The 24,986-nt window shown below is 41.0% G+C and overlaps 1 protein-coding gene across 1 annotated transcript in view; it reads right to left on the bottom strand.

The window, feature by feature from the left end:
* PGM5 (phosphoglucomutase 5) overlaps nt 1-24,986 on the bottom strand; it is a 198,798-nt gene that overhangs the window by 160,772 nt on the left and 13,040 nt on the right. Inside the window, exons 2-4 of the mRNA XM_032427488.1 lie at nt 18,573-18,735; nt 6,333-6,479; nt 3,245-3,370 (exon numbers count right to left, since the gene is read on the bottom strand). Of these exons, the coding sequence (XP_032283379.1) occupies nt 3,245-3,370; nt 6,333-6,479; nt 18,573-18,735 (436 nt within the window). The remainder of the gene's footprint in view (nt 1-3,244; nt 3,371-6,332; nt 6,480-18,572; nt 18,736-24,986) is intronic.

The following is a 24,986-nucleotide window of genomic DNA, read 5'->3' as shown; positions in this document are numbered from 1 at the left end:
AACTCAATCACAAGAGGAAAGTCGGAAAGAACTCAAATACATGGAGGTTAAAGAGCATCCTACTAAAGAATGAATGGGTCAACCAGGAAATTAAAGAAGAATTTAAAAAATTCAGGGAAACAAATGAAAATGAAAACACAACTGTTCAAAACCTTTGGGATGCAGCAAAGGCAGTCCTAAGAGGAAAGTATATAGCAATACAAGCCTTTCTCAAGAAACAAGAAAGGTCTCAAATGTACAACCTAACTCTACACCTAAAGGAGCTGGAGAAAGAACAGCAAATAAAGCCTAAGCCCAGCAGGAGAAGAGAAATAATAAAGATCAGAGCAGAAATCAATGAAATAGAAACCAAAAGAACAGATCAACGAAACTAGGAGCTGGTTCTTTGAAAGAATTAACAAGATTGATAAACCCCTGGCCGGACTTACCAAAAAGAAAAGAGAAAGGACCCAAATCAACAAAATCATGAATGAAAGAGGAGAGATCACAACCAACACCAAAGAAATACAAACAATTATAAGAACATATTATGAGCAACTATATGCCAGCAATTAGACTATCTGGAAGAAATGGATGCATTCCTAGAGAAGTATAAACTACCAAAACTGAAAGAGGAAGAAATAGAAAACCTGAATAGACCCATAACCAGCAAGGAAATTGAAGCAGTAATCAAAACTCTCCCCACAAACAAGAGCCCAGGGCCAGATGGCTTCCCAGGGGAATTCTACCAAACATGTAAAGAAGAATTAATACCTATTCTTCTGAAACTGTTCCAAAAAATAGAAATGGAAAGAAAACTTCCAAACTCATTTTATGAGGCCAGCATTACCTTGATCCCCAAATCAGACAAAGACCCCATCAAAAAGGAGAATTACAGACCAATATTCCTGATGAACATGGATGCAAAAATTCTCACCAAAATACTAGCCAAGTGGATCCAACAGTACATTAAAAGGATTATTCACCACGACCAAGTGGGGTTTATCCCTGGGCTGCAAGGTTGGTTCAACATCCACAAATCAATCAATGTGATACAATACATTAATAAAAGAAAGAACAAGAACCATACGATCCTCTCAATAGATGCAGAAAAAGCATTTGACAAAGTATAGCATCCTTTCTTAATTGAAACTCTCACAGTGTAGGGATGGGGGGAACATAGCTCAATATCATAAAAACCATATGTGAAAACCCCACAGCAAATATCATTCTCAATGGGGAAAACAGGTGTTCAGAATTATTTGATAGCTATCTAGCTGAATTCCAGGGACCAGACGAAACTAGGGTCCCCTCCTCCACCATCTTCCTCCCTTCTCCTCAGTAATATTTTAATAGCAACCAAGAAGATATAGTAGAATGGCTAAAATTGAAAACACTGACAATACCAAGTGTTGGTGAGGACATGGAAAAACTAAAGTCATCATACACTGCTGGCAATGCAAATTGTACAGCCACTTTGGACAAAAGCTTGGCAGTTTCATATAAAGTGAAATATGTACTTGTCCTGTGACTCAGCAATCCCCGTCCTGGGTATTTATCTAAGACAAATGCAATCATGTAACCCATAAAGACTTATGCACAAATGTTAACAGCAACTTTGTTTGTAGTAACCAAAACCTGGAAATAACCATAATTATATCAACTGATGAGTAGATAAACAAACTATAGTACATTCCTACAATGGAATACTACTCGGTAGTAACAAGAAATCAACACTGATACATTCAACACCATGATTCTATCTCTAGAATTTTATGTGAGTGAAAGAAGCCTGAAGAAAAGGGCTTTACATATTTTATGCTCCATTTAGATGGCTTTCTGGAAAAGGCAAAATTATGTAGGCAAAACCAGATGAGTGATTGCCAGGAGCTAGGGATTAGGATGAGGGGTACGACTACAAAGGGCCACAAGGGAACTTGCTGAAGTGAGGGAAATATTCTATATCTTGATTGTCACAGTCATTACATGACTATATATGTTTGTCAAACCTCCTAAAAGATGTCAGTTTTACTGCATATAAATTATACCTCAGTAAACCTGACTTACGTTAAAAATATGACATTCGTGAAACATGAAATAGGGCACTATTCATAAAAAAAGTTGTGCTGTGAGAAAATACATTTTACATGGCTCAGCAGTGTTCTGATAATGTAGACACTAGATACTGATCTCACCAAAATTATGATATAATTAGTTGAGAGAAGTGTGCTTGGATTGAGTGAATGGAGAGGGTAAAAGAGAGCTACCACCTCATCTTCCATCATATAATGTCAGTAATGCCCAAACTGAAACTCAACAAGGAGAAGTATATTCATAGTATTTAGTAATAGGGAGATAAATACTTAAAAGAAAAAAGTTTAAAATGTTAAAAAAAAAAAGTTGCCTCTGTAGGAAACTGGGGGGAGTTGGGCCTAGATTTTGTTCATAAGAAACTTTGAACTACTTGACTGTTTAAACTATATGTGTGTACAGTGATCAAAATAGATTTTTTGGTGGGGGGGGGCACCTGGATGGCTCAGTCGGTTAAGCGTCTGTCTTTGGCTCACATTATCTCAGGGTCCTGGGATCGAGCTCCACGTTGGCCTCCCTGCTCAGTGAGGAGTCCTCTCCCTCTGTCCCTCCCCTCCACTCATGCACTCTCTCTCTGAAATAAATAAATAAAATCTTTTAAAAAATAGATTTTTTTAAATGACTACAGTTAACTATCCATTCAACACTTGAATAGGCATAGTCTCCAACTCATTTGTTCACCACTATCTTCATTTGTTTCAAAAGAGAGAAAGTGCCAGGGGAGGGGGATGGGGGGATGCACAAAATGCAGGAAGGGGAGTGGGAGATCCAGGCTTCCAGTTATGGAATGAATAAGTCATGGGGATGAAAGGTACAGCATAAGGAATATAGTCCACGGTATTGTAATAGCATTGCATGGTGACAGACTACATGTGTGGTGAGCAGAGCATAACATATAGAACTGTCAAATCACTATGTTGTACACCTGAAACTATTGTAACATCGCATGTCAACTACACTTCAATTAAAAAATGATGTATTTTTTTAATCTAAGAAAAAAAAGAGAAAGAAATTAAAACCCTGAAGTTTTCCAGAACGTTCCAAATATCTGAACATAAACACATTGTGTGAGTATCTATGAATCCAATCTTCCTCATAATCTCAAAAACCCAACACAGGTAGAGGTCTCCTTAACATTTCTAGTCCACCAACTGGGAGAAGACCACGAACTTACCTCCATGCATCGCATCAACTCGGATCTTCAGTTGGCCAGGCCCTGTCAGCAAACTCTTGATGGCATTAAAGTCAAAGATGGTCCGAAGGAGGTTGAGATAGATATCTACTGGGTCCACTATCTCCACTAAGGGTAGGAAAGCAAAAGGAAACATCATTGACCATACCCATGAAGCATACTTGAAAGTGTAAAAAAAGAATCACCACCCTCATAGCATGAAGTTCTGATCACAATCCCATCATAACCCTACCCATGATGCAGGAAGCCAAGTGTCCACTTGTATGCTAAGTCACAAATTAAGATACATTCAAGATCCTCCCAACTTTTCCGGTCACAAATGGGTACACATAATACAAGCTATACATTCCTCTTTGCAAATGAAGAATCAACCACAAAATAAAGTAGTTAAGATCAAACTGTGCCCTTTTATCCCACCTTCCTTCTACCACCTCCCTTCCAAAGAAGGCACACACCTCAATGCTAAGAGGCATCTTGGCACACCCAGGTGCCTCTCCTGTGGGGCTCAGCCAAAGAATGACTCAGAAGGCTTAAAACAAATCAAGGAGTGACTTCAGCAGTGACCCTTATTTTCTAAATGCCATTGTGCCCACTAAATCCAGGGTTAGAATTGGTGATGAAAGATACATTCCTGAGTTTGTATGAGTCTCTTGTGTGCCCAATCCAGTACCCATTTCAGGGTGAATGCCAGATATTTAGAAATCCTCATTAAACACAAGTATTCTGCAATGTTTGGCACCACCCAGTGACCAGGAATCCCAAACTAGTCTTTTCCAGTTATTTGACAGATACACACAATGCCAAATATTCATTACATTTTTCAAACTTGGCCATCAACATATAATTAACACTAAGAAAGTGTTTTCCTAGAATAGTAAATACTTGACTCTTTAGGCACTAAAATTTGTCCATAAGCCCTGCTTTTAAGTTCATAGTTAAATTTTGAAACATATGTATGTTGTTTTTCAAATTTTTCAAATATGTACTACTTTGGAATTCTGAAATACTTAAACCTGCACTAAAGATATTACCAATCCACCTTTAACAATTTTCAGTAAATTCCAGGTATAATATTTAATGAATGGAATTTTAATATGTTATATGAAAATATCCCTTCATCTGGTCAAACACCCATCTAAAAATATTTTTCCTTGCACTTAAATCAATATAGTACGTGTGCCTATTCAAATATAATGTAATAATTTTCTGATGAACACAAATCATTTTTAATCTTTTGGCCTGAGAGGGATATTAATTTATACAATAAATTAAGAATTAATCTGTATGAAATGTATACCTAAAAATGGTTAAAATAGTAAATTTTACATTATGTATATTATACCACAATAAAAAAATTAATCTATGAAGTAAAAGAGTACATTAGAAGTCTTACTCCACAATATAAGGTAATATTTTTGGCAATTTCATTCTGGTTCTTTAATTCTTGAACCACTTGCCTAAATATACTTGGTATTCATAGCAGATAACACATAGTAAACAGAAATGTAAAAAAACAAGGAAGCAAGTAGAAATCAGTGAAAATTGAAAGTTCACATCAAATAGTTCATGCTCTAGACCCCTTAAGGTGAAATGCCAAGGAATGATGTATTTCCAATTAACTCAAGCCTTGCTCAACATTTAAAACAGCAAGAACACAGCACATAAATTATCCCAAATGATTATCTCCAAATTCTTCTTGGGAGCCAAGGAATTCTTCTACCCACCTCCTGATATCCACAGCATTTTAGAAAACTCATCAAATTAGCAATATGGCTGCAGAAACAGCCTGAATCTGAGCTCACCAAAGATATGGGTCTCTTAGACAAGTATAAAAATTGTGAAGATACCAAAAGTAAATAAATCATTCATAACTTCTTCCTGATGGTAATGCATGATTTTTCCCAGTCATCTCACTGTCCGGTTTTTCCAAACATATGTAAACAAGCATATTTAAATCCATTTGTTTCATATAATATATCCCCTGTTCACAGTTGTCAAACCACTCTGTGTGCATGTGTGTGCATGCTCCCAGCTAGATTAATAAAAGGAGGCACCACTGTTTCCAGTATCACATTGTTTCCAGTTAATTTCTGCTGGTTAGCTAAGCAAGCAACTGACTCAAAATCCTTCAAGAAAAAGGTAGTAGTGTTGGCTTAACAGTGTGACCCCTCAACAGTCCATTTCAAGCTCTTCCTTGCCTGTCCCTCAAATGCCATGTGGCTGCAAGCCTGGTATTTAATCTTTTTAGCTAAATTAATTTACTTGTCAAATAAGGATAACATCTTAACACAGACCGTATTTAAGCATATAGGGCACTAAAGGAGTAACAAGTTGGTTTAGGGCTAATTGTATACGTTCTAGGAAAAAGCAATAGGATAAAAGAAGGGGGACATAATATGCATATATATGATATTAGTGATGTTATATTGTTCAATATTAATCTGTAAAATTAAAAGTTATAATCTGAGTACTTCAGAAGTTTCAGTCACTCTCTAGTATGGGATATTTGGGGCAATTTCATTCTGTGCTTTGCCTCAATCCATTTGGTACTTACTGAGTTCCTTCATAAAATCTCCTCACATAGTGCTTGGTATGGAATGGGTGATCCTTTGCACATTGAATCAAGTTGAACAGCATGGTTCTGGTTCTGACTTGGAAAAAAAAATACCTACCGTCCATGCGAATTTTTAATAACCCCATTACCTTGTTGGTTCTCTTCTTAACTACATAAAATATTCCAGCATCTTCACTGTAATTGATTAGAAAAGTGAAGACATGTTTTGGCGATTCACGTCCTATTCTTGGAATGGCATAAGGGAGTCAGCTATGACATTTTTCCTATGTTGAAAGTGATCTAGAGTTTGAGAAGTCATTTTTAAAAGCTGCCAGTTCTGAGTATCTTGGCTGCTCTCACCTCCCTGTACACCACAGTCATACTACATCTGCTTATCAAGTCACTCCCCAAATAGATAAACCAATCACTTTAGTGTGTGCACCCCCCTCATCCCAGAAAGCAGAGTCACCTCCACCCATGGAGTTATTCTGAGTTCTTCAAAATATAATCTATTACCTCTGAATGGCTTGAATTTGTTCTCCAGGTCAAATTCTTGTCTTCCAAGCCGAGATAGGTCAATTCGAAGATCAGGGCATATGGCATATTCCTCAATTGTTTTGCTGATCTGATAGATTTTGTCTGAGACCACATCTGGTGCAGGACCTACATTTGGAAATAGCACACCACCAAAAATAAATTTTTTTAAAAAGTGTCTGCAACTTCAATCAGAGGAATGTTACCTCCTTCACCACCAAGCAAAAGAAAGATTCATTTGTTCTCCAAACAATGGACAACAGTTCACCATTCAATTAGCCTCCATATTCCTTGTGTTGTATTCATCCATGATGGAGGAAATTTGGTCAGCTTCACCTGTTCTACATAGGCTAATAACCCATATGTTTGTTTGTCTGAATCCACTTCTGAGCAATGATACATCTTCCCTAAAAATAGTTTCACACCTGCCAGGGAAACCCGGTTATGTAATCAGCTTTTTTCAGGATATGAGACACCAACAGGATATGCACTTGACAGAAGTGAGGGATTCCAGATTTAAACTGTAGCCTCCCAAGTGCACCTAGAAAAAGAAAATACGACTTCTACTCCCAAGTCTGCTCCCTCGTTGAGGCAGAAGCTTGCCAGGGTTAACCGTTTTCCCCAACTCACGCTCTCTAGTGACTTCCAAGTTTTTAAAATGAGGTTTAACCAAAAATACTTGATGTGTTTCCTCACAAGGTCAAGAGGACAATTAGGCTGTGAAAGACTTTAAATGAACATGAAATCAACAGTTGGTCCGCCTTCCAATTTTCTTTTTAATTTTTGTATCTTACTGCAAGTCACTTAAGATTTCTTGCAACAAGTTTGGGAATCAAATGAGTACATTGAAAGATCTGAAATATCAATAGATAGGTTTTGTATGAATTATACTCACCAAGTCTACTGTAACTTTCAACTGAAAAGAAATCAAGAAATAATTTCTTTTCTATCCCAATCCTTCAAGCTACACTGTTCAATATAGTAGCCACTAATGATATGTAGCTATTGAGCACCTGAAATATGGCTAGTGAAATTGATACGTGCTGTGCTTGTAAAATACACATCAAATTTTGAACAGTTCATAGAAAAAATCTAATAGATTGCATTTAACTTTTATAGTAACATGCCGAAATAATATTTTCAGTATACTAGGTTTAAAAGTGCATCGTTCATTTCACCTTTTGTTTTTTACTTTTTTATGTGGCTACTAGAAAGTTTAAAATCATCTCCGACTCACAATGTATTTCTATTAGACGGTGCTGCCTTAAAGCATAGCACTGTTTTTGTCTCCCAATAAATGCTCATTGAATGTATAAAAAGGAACAGCACCTAAACACATCAAATTGTACACATTAACTATGTGCAGATTTTTTTTGTATATCTATATATATCTCAAGAAAGTTGTTTTAAAAATAAATACCCCCATTCTAGTGCATGGGAAAGAAGCCTAGTAGATTTTACCCATATTTCCTTGTCCTTTAGGAAAAGTAAAGACTGCAAAGAAACAAAAACAAAAACAAAAACATGGCCCTCCTCCTCCACTCCTCACCATTTTTTATCCTTCTGCGAAATGTAAAACAGTAAATAGTCCTGTTCAGTCTTTGCGTTTTTTATGCTTGTCCGATTGGAGAATGCATGAATATCTCCCTGCTCCCTTAGGTGCCACACTGTGTTCTTTGGCTGTGTCCCTCACTTTTAAACAGCCTGATTTAATGACAAAGTACACTGGTTTCCAAAAGTAAAACAACTTCTAGCAAGTTTGTTTTCTCTGATGCTACTCAACCACTCGTGTTGTTAACCTCACAGTTCATCAACAACCTCTGCATCCATCGACCACTTCCAAGTTCCTTGACATCTTCCGCTCTAATGAGTTTTCCTCTTCATTTTAGTCAGTGGCTGGTAGAGTCATATCTTAAGTATTATTGTCTCTTGAAATCCTTTCAAAAATACCAAATTTGAGTGTCCTCAACCCACAGATTCCTTATCAGCCAGCTACTCTACTCCATACTTCTGCTGAACCTGCCCTTTCCTATACTGATGCTTACCATCACTTGATTAATCCCAGGCTATCCGTCCATTCTAGTTTCACTGGTCTCTAATCTCAGGCAAGACCCTCAGGTCCACCATTTCAGCCATACCTTTGTTAGCATAATAACATGAACCTACATTTATTGAAACTTACATATACCACCTTTCACACTTTACCTGGAATTCAGCACTCACAAAAAGCAGATGAAGGAGGAGTTATTATTACCCTCATTTTCCAAACGGGGAAACTGAAATTTGAAGAGGTGGAGATCCTTAACCAAGGTCCTATCATTGGTAATAGACAGAGGCTGGATTTTGAATCCTAATCGTCCGATGTCAGCTCCGACACCCGTAACAAGTATAAGCCGTCTTGAGGCTGTGCCACACCTACACAGGCATTCCCCAACCCTGAGACATCACCATCATCCGCCCCCACTGCTGCAATTTCCAGACTCCCACATACTGTTGGAGGTAGTCAAAAATTACACCAATTGACTCCCCCTAAGAATGATGCTACTTAGCTTTTTGACTTCTCATGTATGAATCATCAATACATTTCCCAGAGTACCTTTTACAAAATACATCCCAAGTCCTTCCTCTCCTTGTCCCATTATCTCAGCAGGCAATTTTCTTCTTACTTTCTTTTTGAACAGGTATAGTAACTATTACCCCAAACTTTCATTCTGCACCCCTCAGAGTTGTTTTTTTCCCCATCCTTGCCTTCTCTTTCAGAAGTTCTGCCCCCTTCCCAGAATCTAGGCTCTAATTGAGCTCCACACCTTACTAATTCTGTGACACTGGCCAAGCTTTTTAAAACATTTTATGCCTCAGTAACTTCATCGGGTTGTTATGAGGATTAAATAAGATAATGTAAGTAAGTTCTGAGTATGGTGCCCAGCACACTGTAAGATTCTAAAAAATCCAGTATTTTTATTATGGATTCCATTTCCCCTCTAACATCTTCCTCTCTACTTAAAAACATGCTCAGAATGGTCCTGTCCTCTAAATGCACTTTAAAAGCAACATAGTTCCAGATGTGTCCTATTTCCCTGGCTGTGCCTACTAATTCTGTGGACACTTAGCTTTCTTTTTTTTTAAAAGATTTATTCATTTATCTGAGAGAGAAAGAGAGAGCGTGCGCAAGTGGTGGGGGGCAGAGGAAGAGAGAGAGAGAAACAGACTCCCCTTTGAGCACAGGGCCCACCAAGGGACTCAATGCCAGGCTGGATGCCAGGATCCCAAGATCATGAGCTGAGCCAAAATCAAGAGTTGGATATCCAACCGACTGAACCACCCCGGTGCCCCAAGACACTTAGCCTTTTAATTCATTCCAAAAAAAGTATCTATACGACACACAATGAAAAGAGATGAATGCCTCCTCAGGAAAAAGAAATTACGGTAAAATTGATTCTACTTTGAGTAGGAAGAAACCAACTGAATCTTTCTTTGCCATTAGGAATGTTAGCTTCAGTAATGACGCCAAGACGATGCAAATAAGAAGAATTAAGTGTTAAGAGAGGGACTTTCAATGCAGTTAAAGGCCAAATGATAAATTCAATCCCCTTCCTGTATGGCTGAATAGGTCTCATTTCCTCCTGTAATTTAGTCTACAAAATGGGTATTTAAATAATAACTTCTTCCTTTATGTCTCATAGGATATCATAGAGATGACTGAGATGTTCTTGTAAGATATGAAATCAAATATAAATTCCAAATGCTTACTTGAAATCCATTGTTTAGTTTGGCAACTTTTATAACACATTTCTCTACTAATTGCCATTTTCTGAGCCCATTCAATTTCCTGTGTTAACAGCATAGAGAATAACTGAATATTGCCTATTTTTCTCCCTCAAATCCTCAGTAGCTGCTGCAAGACTAGATGTGGATCCTAGGTATGCTTTCTAATGAAGCAAAACTTCTCGAAGTATAGGACACGTCATAAGGTGTTTTTTTTTTTAAAACACTTGACGTGAGTGAAGTTCATTTGTTTGGATAATGTCCAAAATGGCTGCAAGGAGGTGGAAATAATGAATATTCTGGCCTAGGCCAAAAATAATTCATAAAGGTTACTGTTGTTGGTTAAAATTCGGCTCCTACCTATGTATAAATGCAGACTCAGTGTCCTAGATTAAGAGACTTAACAATGAAATGCAATGCATAGTTCTTGGATGCATCCTGGTTTGAGTAAAACAGCTATAAATAACATTTTGGAGACAATTGGAAAAATCTGAATATAGATTAGGTTTTAGATGATATTAGAGAATTGGTGTTATTTTGTTACATATTTTGTTAGGTGTGATAATGTAGTTATGTTGGAATGTCTTTCTTTTTAAGAGACGTATTCAGAAATATTTAGGTGAAGGGCGCCTGGGTGGCTCAGTTGGTTAAGCGACTGCCTTCGGCTCAGGTCATGATCCTGGAGTCCCTGGATCGAGTCCCGCATCGGGCTCCCTGCTCGGCAGGGAGTCTGCTTCGTCCTCTGACCCTATCCCCTCTCATGTGTTCTCTCTCTCTCATTCTCTCTCTCAAATAAATAAATAAAATCTTTAAAAAAAAAAAAAGAAAAAAAGAAATATTTAGGTGTAAAATGTCTTCATGCTGTAATTTACCTTAAAATCCTTTAGGGGAGAAAAGTGCAAAATGGAAAAATGTATATACATTAATATGTGTGTGTGTGTGTGTGTGTGTATATATGTATATACATTAATATAAGAAATAGTGAAATAATTCTAAGCATTTCAGCAAGAGAAAGTCAACACTATAGGAAGGAGAGATATCTACAAGTTACGCTAAAAAATCATTTGTCTGGCCTTGAGCAGCCATGTGAGCTTGAGGAAATAACAGCCTCTTGGGGATTTCTTCACCTATAAAATGACAGGAATGATCTAAATGACTTAGAGGGTCCGTTCCAACTTTAAAACCCAGAGTCCTTCCATATCAGATAAGCATCCATTATACAACCATTTCACTGTGCTAAGGAGGGCAGAGGACCAAGAGACCAAGTGGATTCAAGATCCCATTAGGCCACTTCCTTGTCATGTCACCTCAAGGGTTATGATGGTTGATTTTATATGTCAACATGACTGGGCCACAGGATGCCCAGATATTTGGTTAAACCTTATTCCTGTGTGTCTATAGGGCTGTTTCTGGATGAGATTAGTATTTGAATCAGTAGACTGAGGAAAGGAGAGTGCCATCCCCAATGTAGTGGCCTCATCCAACCCACTGAAAGCCTGGACAGAACAAGAGGCTGAGTGAGGGAGAATTCACTCTCTCTGTCTGGCTTCCAGCTGAGACACAGTCCTCTCCTGCCTTTGAACCCGGACTTGGACTGGAACTTAAACATCAGATCTGCTGTTTATCAGGCCTTTGGACTCAGACAAGAACTCCGCCATCAGCTCTCCTGGGTCTACAGGTCTCCAGACTTTTCAGCCTCCATAATCACGTAAGCCAACTTCCTCTCTGGGCCCTGGGGCGGGCGAGGCTGCATGCAGGCCCTTTAAGAGCCATCCCTCAGTTCGCTACAGACCTGAGGGTCAAGGGCACGAGCCTGCTGGTCTTCAAAGCCAGATATTTTGGGGGCTCATCTCTCAGGTGTCAGTCTTTTTTTTTTTTAATTTTTTATTATTACATTAATCACCATACATTACATCATTAGTTTTTGAAGTAGTGTTCCATGATTCATTGTTTGTGTATAACACCCAGTGCTCCATGCAGAATATGCCCTCTTTAATACCCATCACCAGGCTAACCCATCCTCCCACCTGCCTCCCCTCTAGAACCTTCAGTTTCTTTTTCAGAGTCCATCGTCTCTCATGGTTCGTCTCCCCCTCCGATTTCCCCCCTTCATTCTTCCCATACTGCTATCTTCTTTTTTTTTTCTTAACATATATTGTATTATTTGTTTCAGAGATACAGATCTGTGATGCAACAGTCTTGCACAATTCACAGCGCTCACCATAGCACATACCCTCCCCAATGTCTATCACCCAGTCACCCCATCCCTCCGACCCCCCACCATTCTAGCAACACTCAGGTTGTTTCCTGAGATTAAGAATTCTTCATATCAGTGAGGTCATATGATACATATCTTTCTCTGATTGACTTATTTCCCTCAGCATAACACCCTCCAGTTCCATCCACGTCGTTGCAAATGGCAAGATCTCATTCCTTTTGATGGCTGCATAATATTCCATTGTATATACAAAGCACATCTTCTTTATCCATTCATCTGTCGATGGACATCTTGGCTCTTTCCACAGTTTAGCTATTGTGGACATTGTTGCTATAAACATTGGGGTGCACATATCCCTTCGGATCCCTACATTTGTATCTTTGGGGTAAATACCCAGTAGTGCAATTGCTGGATCGTAGGGTAGCTCTATTTTCAACTTTTTGAGGAACCCCCATACTGCTTTCCAGAGTGGCTGCACCAGCTCGCATTCCCACCAACAGTGTAGGAGGGTACCCCTTTCTCCGCATCCCCGCCAACATCTGTCATTTCCTGACTTGTTAATTTTAGCCATTCTGACTGGTGTGAGGTGATATCTCATTGAGGTTTTGATTTGGATTTCCCTGATGCCGAGCGATGTTGAGCACCTTTTCATGTGTCTGTTGGCCATTTGGATGTCTTCTTTGGAAAAATGTCTGTTCATGTCTTCTGCCCATTACTTGATTGATCATTTGTTCTTTGGGTGTTGAGTTTGGTAAGTTCTTTATAGATTTTGGATACTAGCCCTTTATCTGATATGTCATTTGCAAATCTCTTCTCCCATTCTGTCGGTTGTCTTTTGGTTTTGTTGACTGTTTCTTTTGCTGTGTAAAAGCTTTTTATCTTGATGAAGTCCCAATAGTTCATTTTTGCCCTTGCTTCCCTTGCCTTTGGCGATATTTCTAGGAAGAAGTTGCTGCGGCTGAGGTCGAAGAGGTTGCTGCCCGTGTTCTCCTTTAGGATTTTGATGGACTCCTGTCTCACATTTTGGTCTTTCAACCATTTTGAGTCTATTTTTGTGTGTAGTGTAAGGAAATGGTCCAGTTTCATTCTTCTGCATGTGGCTGTCCAATTTTCCCAACACCATTTGTTGAAGAGACTGTCTTTTTTCCATTGGACATTCTTTCCTGCTTTGTCAAAGATTAGTTGACCATAGAGTTGAGGGTCCATTTCTGGGCTCTCTATTCTGTTCCATTGATCTATGTGTCTGTTTTTGTGCCAGTACCATACTGTCTTGATGATGACAGCTTGGTAATAGAGCTGGAAGTCCGGAATTGTGATGCCACCAGCTTTGCTTTTCTTTTTCAACATTCCTCTGGCTATTCAGGGTCTTTTCTGGTTCCATACAAATTTTAGGATTATTTGTTCCATTTCTTTGAAAAAAGTGGATGGTATTTTGATGGGGATTGCATTGAATGTGTAGATTGTTCTAGGTAGCATTGACATGTTCACAATATTTGTTCTTCCAATCCATGAGCATGGAACATTTTTTCCATTACTTTGTGTCTTCCTCAATTTCTTTCATGAGTATTTTATAGTTTTCTGAGTACAGATCCTTGCCTCTTTGGTTAGATTTATTCCTAGGTATCTTACGGTTTTGGGTGCAATTGTAAATGGGATCGACTCCTTAATTTCTCTTTCTTCTGTCTTGTTGTTGGTGTATAGGAATGCCACTGACTTCTGTGCATTGATTTTATATCCTGCCACTTGACTGAATTCCTGTATGAGTTCTAGCAGTTTTGGGGTGGAGTCTTTTGGGTTTTCCACATAAAGTATCATATCATCTGCAAAGAGTGAGAGTTTGACTTCTTCTTTGCCAATTTGGATGCCTTTTATTTCTTTTTGTTGTCTGATTGCTGTGGCTAGGACTTCTAATACTATGTTGAATAGCAGTGGTGATAGTGGACATCCCTGCCGCGTTCCTGACCTTAGGGGGAAAGCTCTCAGTTTTTCCCCATTGAGAATGATATTCGCTGTGGGTTTTTCATAGATGGCTTTTATGATATTGAGGTATGTACCCTCTATGCCTATACTCTGAAGAGTTTTGATCAAGAAAGGATGCTGTACTTTCTCAAATGTTTTTTCTGCATCTATTGGGAGGATCATACGATTCTTGTTCTTTCTTTTGTTAATGTACTGTATCACATTGATTGATTTGCGGATGTTGAACCAGCCTTGCAGCCCAGGGATAAATCCCACTTGGTCGTGGTGAATAATCCTTTTAATGTACTGTTGGATCCACTTGGCTAGTATTTTGGTGAGAATTTTTGCATCCATGTTCATCAAGGATATTGGTCTGTAATTCTCCTTTTTTGATGGGGTCTTTGTCTGGTTTTGGGATCAAGGTAATGGTGGCCTCATAAAACGAGTTTGGAAGTTTTCCTTCCATTTCTATTTTTTGGAACAGTTTCAGAAGAATAGGTATTAATTCTTCTTTACATGTTTGGTAGAATTCCCCTGGGAAGCCATCTGGCCCTGGGCTTTTGTTTCTTGGGAGATTTTTGATGACTGCTTCAATTTCCTTAGTGGTTATAGGTCTGTTCAGGTTTTCTATTTCTTCCTCTTTCAGTTTTGGTAGTTGATACATCTCTAGGAATGCATCCATTTCTTCCAGGTTATCTAATTTGCTGGCATATAGTTGCTCATAATATGTTCTTATAATTGTTTGTATTTCTTTGGTGTTGGTTGTGATCTCTCCTCTTTCATTCATGATTTTATTTATTTGGGTCCTTTCTCTCTTCTTTTTGATAAGTCCGGCCAGGGGTTTATCAATCTTGTTAATTCTTTCAAAGAACCAGCTCCTAGTTTCGTTGATCTGTTCTTTCGGTTTCTATTTCATTGATTTCTGCTCTGATCTTTATTATTTCTCTTCTCCTGCTGGGTTTAGGCTTTATTTGCTGTTCTTTCTCCAGCTCCTTTAGGTGTAGGGTTAGGTTGTGTACTTGAGACCTTTCTTGTTTCTTGAGAAAGACTTGTATTGCTATATACTTTCCTCTTAGGACTGCCTTTGCTGCATCCCAAAGATTTTGAACAGTTGTGTTTTCATTCTCATTGGTTTCCATGAATTTTTTTAATTCTTCTTTAATTTCCTGGTTGACCCATTTATTCTTTAGTAGGATGCTCTTTAACCTCCATGTATTTGAGTTCTTTCCGACTTTCCTCTTGTGATTGAGTTCTAGTTTCAAAGCATTGTGGTCTGAAAATATGCAGGGGATGATCCCAATCTTCTGGTACCGGTTGAGACCTGATTTATGACCTAGGATGTGATCAATTCTGGAGAATGTTCCATGGGCACTAGAGAAGAATGTGTATTCCGTTGCTTTGGGATGGAATGTTCTGAATATGTCTGTGAAGTCCATTTGGTCCAGTGTGTCATTTAAAGTCTTTATTTCCTTGTTGATCTTTTGCTTAGATGATCTGTCCATTTCAGTGAGGGGGGTGTTAAAGTCCCCCACTATTATTGTATTGTTGTCAATGTGTTTCTTTGCTTTTGTTATTAATTGCCTTATATAATTGGCTGCTCCCATGTTAGGGGCATAGATATTTACAATTGTTAGATCTTCTTGTTGGATAGACCCTTTAAGTAGGATATAGTGTCCTTCCTCATCTCTTATTACAGTCTTTGGTTTAAAATCTAATTTGTCTGATATAAGGATTGCCACCCCAGCTTTCTTTTGGTGTCCATTAGCATGGTAAATGGTTTTCCACCCCCTCACTTTAAATCTGGGGGTGTCTTTGGGTCTAAAATGAGTCACTTGCAGACAGCATATCGATGGGTCTTGTTTTTTAATCCAATCTGATAGCCTCTGTCTTTTGATTGGGGCATTTAGCCCATTTACATTCAGGGTAACTATTGAAAGATAGGAATTTAGTGCCATTGTATTGCCTGTAAGGTGACTGTTACTGTATATTGTCTCTGTTCCTTTCTGGTCTATGTTAGTTTTAGGCTCTCTCTTTGCTTAGAGGACCCCTTTCAATATTTCTTGTAGGGCTGGTTTCGTGTTTGCAAATTCCTTTAGTTTTTGTTTGTCCTTTTTACAAAAGGAATTGATAAGTTGTTTGAAAAAAGAAAGAAGAGGATTTAAGAAAAAAAAGAAAAAAAAAGGGAGAGACTGTGATCAGGCAGGAGAGTAGAACAAAACCATACACAATAGATTTAGAGTATATTTTGATCTGTTAGAAGAAACTGTATCTCAAAATTTTAAAGAGAGAACAACTTATATTTATATGCCAAAAATAAGGGTAACTACTATGAAGGGATAAAATATGACTCTAAAATGAAAAATAAAAATGTTTTTTAAAAAAGGGATTGATAAGATGTTGGTTGAAAAAGGGAAAAAGAAAAATTCAAATGAAAAAATTAACTTTGAAAGACTAAAAAATCATGGTAAAAAAGCCATGAATTCTATGTGCAGTATTCCCCTAGCGCTGGAGTTCTCCCGTTCTCACTGATCGGTAAACCTGGTCTTGGCTGGCTGTTCTCGCTGATCTTCTGGGGGAGGGGCCTGTTGCCGTGGTTCCCAAACGTCTTTGCCGGAGGCGGAATTGCCCCGCCCTTGCCGGTCCGGGCTAAGTAATCTGCTCGGGTTTGCTCTCCGGAGCTTTTGTTCCCTGCAAGCTCTCCGTACAGCTTTGGAGGCGGAGAGGAAAATGGCGGCCTCCCAATCTCCGCCCCCCGGAGGAGCCGAGAACTCGGGGTCCCGCTCCTCAGCGAGCCCCCAGAGAAAAGCCGTCAGTCACTCCCATCTCCCCGGTCTCCGGCCGCACTCCGTGCTCACCCGGCCTGTGACCGCGCCTTTCTATCTGGCACCCGACCCCGGGTGGAGTCTCCACACCCAGCAGATCCCCGCGGTGTGCTCCCGCGCCACTCCTCCCGGGGGAAGAAGGGGAGTCTCCCCGGATCTGCCGCTTGTTGGGTTCCTGCTGGAGGAGCAGTGGCCCGACTGTGCCGCGGATCACGGTTTATGGCAACCCCGAGCTGAGAGCCCGCGCCTGGGCTCCGTCTCTGCAGCCGGCTTCCCTGCTCCGATACCTGGGAGCTCTGCCGCACTCAGGCACCCCCGGTCTTTCTGTGACCCCGAGGGTCCTGAGACCACACTGTCCCGCAAGGGTTCCACCCCCCGCTTAGCCACCGGAGTGACGTCCCTCAGCGGAGCAGACTCTAAAAGTTCCGATTTTGTGCTCCGTGGCTCTATCACTTGCCAGAAGCGGCCGACGGAGGCCCCTCCCCCGCCGTCTATCCTCCGAATATCGCCTCGGATTCACTTCTCTGCACGTCCTACCTTCCAGAAAGTGGTTGCTTTTCTGTTCAGAGAGTTGTTGCTATTCTTTTCTTCGATCTCCTGTTGAGTTTGTAGGTGTTCAGAATGGTTTGATCCCTATCCAGCTGAATTCCTGGGACCAGACGAAATCCAGGTCTCCTACTCCTCTGCCATCTTGCTCCGCGCCCCCCCCCCCATAGGTGTCAGTCTTAAAAGCTGGAGTACCCAGTGTAGAGTACAGACCCCTTCTTCCTCGGAGAGAAGCTCATGGTTTTGCATTCTTTCCAGATGGTGGATTATTTCGCCAGCAGTGCGGTTTATGGTGAGGTTGTGTCCCAGCCTCTCCTACCCACTTTGACAGTTTCCCTCTCATTTGCCCTGTGTAAAGGGGCTGCTCTGCTAGTTTTTAGGGTTTTTTCAGAGGAAACTGGTCTATATATCTGTAGATTCAGTGTGTCCATGAGAGGAGGTGAGTTCTGGATATTCCTACGTCACCATCTTGAACCAGAACCCAGCCAGTTCCTTATAATAAATCTCTATATAGCCTACTGTTCTGTTCCTCTGGAGAAACCTGACTAATACAGCCCCTCACTGGAACTTTCTGAGCCATTTCCCCTCCACCTTGCTTGTCTACCATCAGAGGGTCATTGTAAGACTACGATAGCTGAGGCACATGGATGGCACAGTCAGTTAAGCGTCTGACTCTTGGTTTTGGCTCAGGTCTTGATCTCAGGGTTGTGGGATCGAGGTCCACATCAGGCTCCATGCTCAGTGTGAGTCTGCTTGAGATTCTCTCTCTCCCTCTCCCTCTGCCCCTCCCCCTGCTCTCACACATGCTCTCCCTCTCTCTCTCAAATAAATAAATCTTTTTTAACAAATAAAACTACAATGACGTAAGAGGACAGAAATCAGGATGATTAAGGCGTATCCTAAGCCACATACCTCCATTGGCAACATTGAACTTCACTCCAAACTCTCCCCCTGGTCCTCCAGGGCAATGGCTGGCTGTTAGGATGATTCCACCAGCTGCCTTGATCTTCCTGATGATGCAGGAAACAGCAGGTGTCGACAAGATGCCATTCTGTCCAATAATCAGTCGTCCAATCTAGATCAGCAAAAAAAAAAAAAAAAAAAATCAATCCAGTTACATTGGATCAGAGGCATTTCAATGGGAAGTGCCCCAGGCTCTGTTAACACACAGTAAATCACTTGACAAAAGGAACTGAGTGGGCTTCAGGTTAAGGGATGAAGGAGAGCTCTGGCATTGTCTTTCCAACACCTTTGGGGCACCCACATCTAGCGGTCAATTATCAAGCTGCAAACTGGATCTGCCTCATTGATATTTAGTAGTTTGAAACATCCGCTTTTGATGACCAAAAGGTTAGCTTGAACTACACAAGACGTTCTGAGTTTGTTACTGGCTTAGAAACTCTACACATGAACATGCTAGAAATTATAAGAAAAAAGAAATGGAGTGCTTCTCTGCTTCACCCCCTTCTTCTCTCTTCCTCAGGACAAGCTCATACCGGAGGGCCCTGGCTTACTATAGCCTCGTCATACAGCGGGTGTATTTAACTGCCCTCAGAACGACCACTCTTATGAAGACAAGAATTTTATTTCTGCCACTGACAACATGTGCTGGAGACACCAGAAAAAACTCTCCAGTCATTCCAGGCAGAGATCTGGAGGTCATCCATGGGTGTGGTCAGAGTCTTTCTAGAGCTACAAAATTGACTTTAAAAAAGGAAGCCACACAGCCCTGCAGAGTATTACTCAGTATGCTTTGTCTTAAAATAGAGACCAATGTCATCCAATCCAGTGGTTCTCAAATGTTACGACAATTCAGAATCCGAATGAAGCCCTACAATTACCAATACTCAGACTGCATCTCAGACTAATTATATTGGAATATCTGGGGGTAGAATCAAGGCTGCATAGTCTTTAAAGCTCTACAGGTGATTTCCACATTCAGCCAAGCTTGGTGATCAAATCCCCTTGTTAAGAATCAGCAGCAAGGCCATCACCTATGAGCTTGGTAGAAATGCAGAACCTCAAGGTCCACTCAAGACCCACTGAGGAAGAATCAATAAGTACCTTAACAAGATCCCCTCCCCCCTTCCAGCTAATTCATTTGTCCATTAAAATGTGAGAAGTAGTGCTGTAATCCCACAAGCCAAGTTAAGCTCTAGCATCCAGCTCAACACCAAAATTCCTCTGGCACCAACTCCAGCATTGCTAGAAGTAGGTGCTGACCAAATATGAAAATGAGGAAGATACAGGAAAAAATGTACAAAGAGCAAACACAAGAGCTCCAAGAACAAAGCAGTCCGGGGATGATTTAGCATGGGAAGACCCACAACATCCCCAGAGTACATATTTTCAAGTGGAGGAGGCAGTTCATAAACAAATAAGCCTAATAATAATATTTACTAGTTCGATATGTATTGGGAAGGAAATCGGCAGGGTTCTGTGAAAGAGAATAATGGGGTGTCAATTTTAATAATAAAAATAAACATGATAATAAAATAATAGCTAAGGGAGCTTGGATTTTTATCTTAAGTGCAATGGGAATTCACTGAAGAGCTTTAAGCAGTGGAAGTGATGTGATATCATTTACATTTTAAAAGATCACAGAAATGAGTAGTCCAAATGATCTTTTCAGAAAGCAAGTCATATCATGTCAGCAAAATATGTCAATGACAAACCCAAAGTAAAGCCAAAGTCATCATCATATTCTATAAGGCCCTGCATGACCTGACCCCCATTACCTGGCATCCTCTACTTCCCTCTCTCCTCAGCTCCAGCCACATTGGTTGGTTTACTGTTCCTCAAACACATCAAGCGTGATCAGGGCCTTTGCATTTGCTCTTTCCTCTGCTTTGGACACTCTTACCCAGATATTCATATGCCTCCTTCTCCTATCCTTTGGGTTTCTGTCCCAATGTCAACTACTCAGAGATAGCACCCTTGGCTGACCAATATAACACAACACCCACACATCCCTAATTTTCCTATTTTCCTCTCTTTCCTTTACCCTGTTTTAATCTTCTGTATTACACATATTGCCACCTAATATTTTCCATATTATTCATTTACTTATTTCCCAGCTATACAGAAGCTCTAAAGGCTTTGTTTTATCCACTGTTATATTTTGAGAACCTAGAACAAATCTAGTCTGTAGTAAGATCACAATAAATACGTTGAATGAATTCACCGAAAAAAATGAATGAATGGCTGCTATGTGAGAAATGCATTAGAGTGACAAGAGCCGAAAGAGGAAGATCAGATGGAAGAATATTACAGTGGAGCCGAGTGTGGACAGTGTCTTGGACTAGGCTAGAGGCAGAAGAAACGAAGAGAAGGGATTCTATTTGAGACTCTTTTTTGGAAGGAGAATGAAAAGAACACATAGTAGAATGAAATATAAAAGAGAGGAACTCTGGTAGCCAGCCTTCAAGATGGCCCCCAATGATCCTTGCCTTCTGGTATTTGTGCCTTCGTGCAGTCCCCTCTGAATAAGTCCCACACTGAATAAGGCAGAACTGGTGATTAGTAGAACACTGTAGAACTGAGAGTGCATGACTTCCAAGGTGAGACCATAAATGACACTGTTGCTTCTACCTTGCTGTCTTGGATTGTTGACTCTGAGGGAGACCAGCCACTCTGTCATGAAGACACACAAGGAGCCCTGCATAGGCACCCAAAGGGAGAGGAACTGAGGTCTCCTACCAACAGCCAGCAGCAACTTGCCAGCTGTGTGAGTGGGCCATCTTGCAATGGATCCTCCAGTTGCACCAAACGTTCATATGACAAAGCCCCCACCAACATGTGACTGTGACTTCATGAGAATCCCCAAGTCAGAACAACCTATCTCCTGTGAGTAAAATAAATATTTGTTGCCATGTTAGGACATAAGTTTTGTCATAATTTCTTGCACAGCAATGAACAACTAATACAAGGGCAGTGAGGAAAAGAATCTACTCCCAGATTTCTACCTTTAATAACTTAAGGGATGATGGTGTCATTTGTCAAGATGGGAAAGACATTGGACAATAATTATACTCATATTGTTATCCAGAGCCATTATAAATTATGTTCCACATGCTCTTGTTAAAATTTATTTAGTCATTCAACTCATCTTATTGAGGATTACCATGAAAGAGGTGATGTCGAAGACCCTACAGATACAGCAATAAATATGGTTTAGTCACTGCCCTCAAGGAATAAGTCTGTAGGTTCATGAATCTGAAAAATATTTGTAACCTTTGTTCATATTTTTCTGTCTCTCCCATTTTTAAGAATTGCTTGTAAAGAAACAACCTTTGAAGGGGGAAGGTGGGGGGGCCGGGGTGGCTCAGTCGGTTAAGCAGCTGACTCTTGATTTCAGTTCAGGTCTTGATCTCAAGATTGTGAGTTCAAGCTCCATGTTAGGCTCCACTGGAGCCTACTTAAAAACACACACACACAATGTAAAGTTATATTCACTTTGGGGCTAGGACTTGGAAAAAAATGTAGAAATAAATATATACAATTTATTTATCAAGTAGTTGAGATTATAGACCAACTTTTTATCTTAACTATATTTCAGTTATTTCTTGTTTGAAAAGGTAATATATATTCTGTTTAAGAAGGTTAATGTGGGCGCCTGGGTGGCTCAGTTGGTTAAGCGACTGCCTTCGGCTCAGGTCATGATCCTGGAGTCCCAGGATCGAGTCCCACATCGGGCTCCCCACTCAGTGGGGAGTCTGCTTCTCCCTCTGACCTTCTCCCCTCTCATGCTCGCTCTCACTCTCTCTCTCTCAAATAAATAAATAAAATCTTTAAAAAAAAAAAAAAAAAGAAGGTTAATGTGAGGGGCGCCTGGGTGGCTCAGTCGTTAAGCGTCTGCCTTTAGCTCAGGTCATGATCCCAGAGTCCTGGGATCGAGTCCCACATCGGGCTTCCTGCTCGAGCCCCACATCGGGCTCCCTGCTCGGCGGGCGGCCTGCTTCTCGCTCTCCCACTCTGTCTCTCACTGTGTTCCCTCTCTCACTGTGACTCTCTCTGTCAAATAAATAAAAATCTTTTTTAAAAAAAAAAAGGTTAATGTGAGAAAATATACTTGAAAAAAAATGCCAACCTTTAACATTTTCGTTATAATTGGAGGATTAACAGAAGATTAAATTCTAGTTACCTGGAAATTTTACCTATGCAGGTGTGCTCATTAGCCCACCACTACCAGAAAAAAAGAGGTAATGCTGAACACTGTATATAAATTTAATTGCGGGACATCTCACGCATGATAAGGGCTGGAGGAGCTGCATGAGAGCAAGTGATAGAGCTTCTAAAGTTAGACATGAAAAACCATGAAGATATTTGTATCCCCTGCAAATGCTCCCTAAAAGGGGATTTGAGCAGAGAATGATTTTAAGAATCAAGCGGGTAGAATGACCTATTCTGTGAATACTGATCAGCCTTCTTCCCCTGTAGCCACTCCTGTCATTGACCAATGCGTTCAGGAAAAAAGTGATCATGGTGGCAAGGAGGGAGGTTATACATGGACTCAGCAACATGGATTTCCTCTCACCAAGGCCAGCCTGGCTACAGCCACCAGTGGGCACCCAACAGAAACCAAAACTGAGTCCCTAATATGGCACCACTCCCGGGGTGATCAGCTAATCCCCCGGTTGCAGGTTGATTGCATTGGAACCACTTCCATCGTGGAAGGGGAAGAGCTTTGTTCTTACTGAAGTGGACGCACAGAAGAGAAGATACACCCGGAAGAAGAAGCACTGTGAAGACAGAGGCAGAGATCAGAGTAAAGTGGCCACAAGCCAGGGAATGCCAAGGAATATGGCAGCCACCACACCAGAAGCTAGAACAGGCATGGAATGGTTCACCCTTAGAGCCCCCAGAGGAAGTGTGACCCTGCTGGATTTCAGACTTCTGGCCTTCTTCTAGCAACTGATAAAAGAAATATAACCTTTGGAAGCCCTGTTGTTTAAAGAAAGAGCACTCAATTTCAAAGTTAAAAGATCTAGATGTGAGTCTTGCCTCTACCCCAGAGGAGGACAAATCACTTCACCTTTCTAAGGCTTCTTGTCTTCATGTGCAAAGCTGAGAATCTTAAGATGAGATCCCATAAAGAAAAACCCTTTGTGAAATTAAGCACGACATAAGTTACCATTATCCTCCTCGAACACTTATTTTTTTTTTAAGATTTTATGTATTTATTTGAGAGAGAGACAGAGCACAAGCATGGGGAGGAGCAGAAGCAGAGGGAGAAGCAGACTCCCCACTGAGCAGAGAGCCTGATGCGGGACTCGATCCCCGGACGCTGGTATTATGACCTGAGTTGAAGGCAGAGGCTTAACTGACTGAGCCACCCAGGCGCCCCACCCTCCTCGAACATTTAAAATTCATTTTTTTTTAAGATTTATTTATTTATTTTGAGTGAGAGGGAGAGGGAGAGAGCATGTGGGTGAGTGGGGGGAGGGGCAGAGGGAGAGGGAGTCTCAAGCAGACTCCCCACTGAGTGCAGATCCTGGCGCAGGGTTTGATCTCACGACCCTGAGATCATGACCTGAGCTGAAATCAAGAGTCAGACGCTTAACTGACTGAGCCACCCACTAAAATTCACTTTTAGACAGCAGGTTATCCCTTAAGCTACCATTTCACTTTCCAAAAAAAGTCCTAGAAATACTACCTCCGCCAGTGCGGCAGACGATAGCTTGCAAGAAGAAAATGATCTACTTACATAATTAGCCTTGCGTTTGTTTAGGGCATTGGAGCGGGCAGCGTCTGACTTTTACTCCTGAGTGAAACCCAGACCACAAGGCGGGGGGGTGGGGGGGGCCGGGGGGCGGTCCACATCAAGGTGTCCTGCAGCTCCCTCCCTGACCCTCCCCCAGCGGGCACTGGGGGAATCGCCACTCCCATCCCTGTTCGGTCTGGCTTTGGCTGGAGGAAAGGGAACCAGAGTGGGCTGCACCGGCTCCTGGGAACATGTCCTTCCGTTCCCACTGGCAATGAGGCGCGAGGGGGCCCCTAATGCACTGTCTCGTACACACGCAATAGGCGGTACACACGTATGGCTCCCAGGATCCACAGGAAGCCACGTGAGCACTATCACACAGGTGCCCGCAGACCTACCTGAGGCACATGCTTTCCCAGACACACAGATACACAGACAGACACAGCTTGAGCTTGTTCCTACCCAGGCAGGACTTCCAAAGGCTTGGGCAAGAGAGGATATAGCAGGGCCCAGTGTGCAATTAGCCACATTGCCCAGGGTGCCCTTACTTAATCATCTCTCTGTGTCTAGTCTCCTAAACTGATGTGGGTACCTCCCACCGATGCTTCAACCTCTCCTGGACT

Source organism: Phoca vitulina, unplaced genomic scaffold, assembly GCF_004348235.1.
Source record: "Phoca vitulina isolate PV1807 unplaced genomic scaffold, GSC_HSeal_1.0 scaffold37, whole genome shotgun sequence".
Taxonomy (NCBI): Eukaryota; Metazoa; Chordata; class Mammalia; order Carnivora; family Phocidae; genus Phoca; species Phoca vitulina.
The sequence above is the reverse complement of the archived record's forward strand: the minus strand, read 5'-3'. Positions and strand labels throughout refer to the sequence as shown.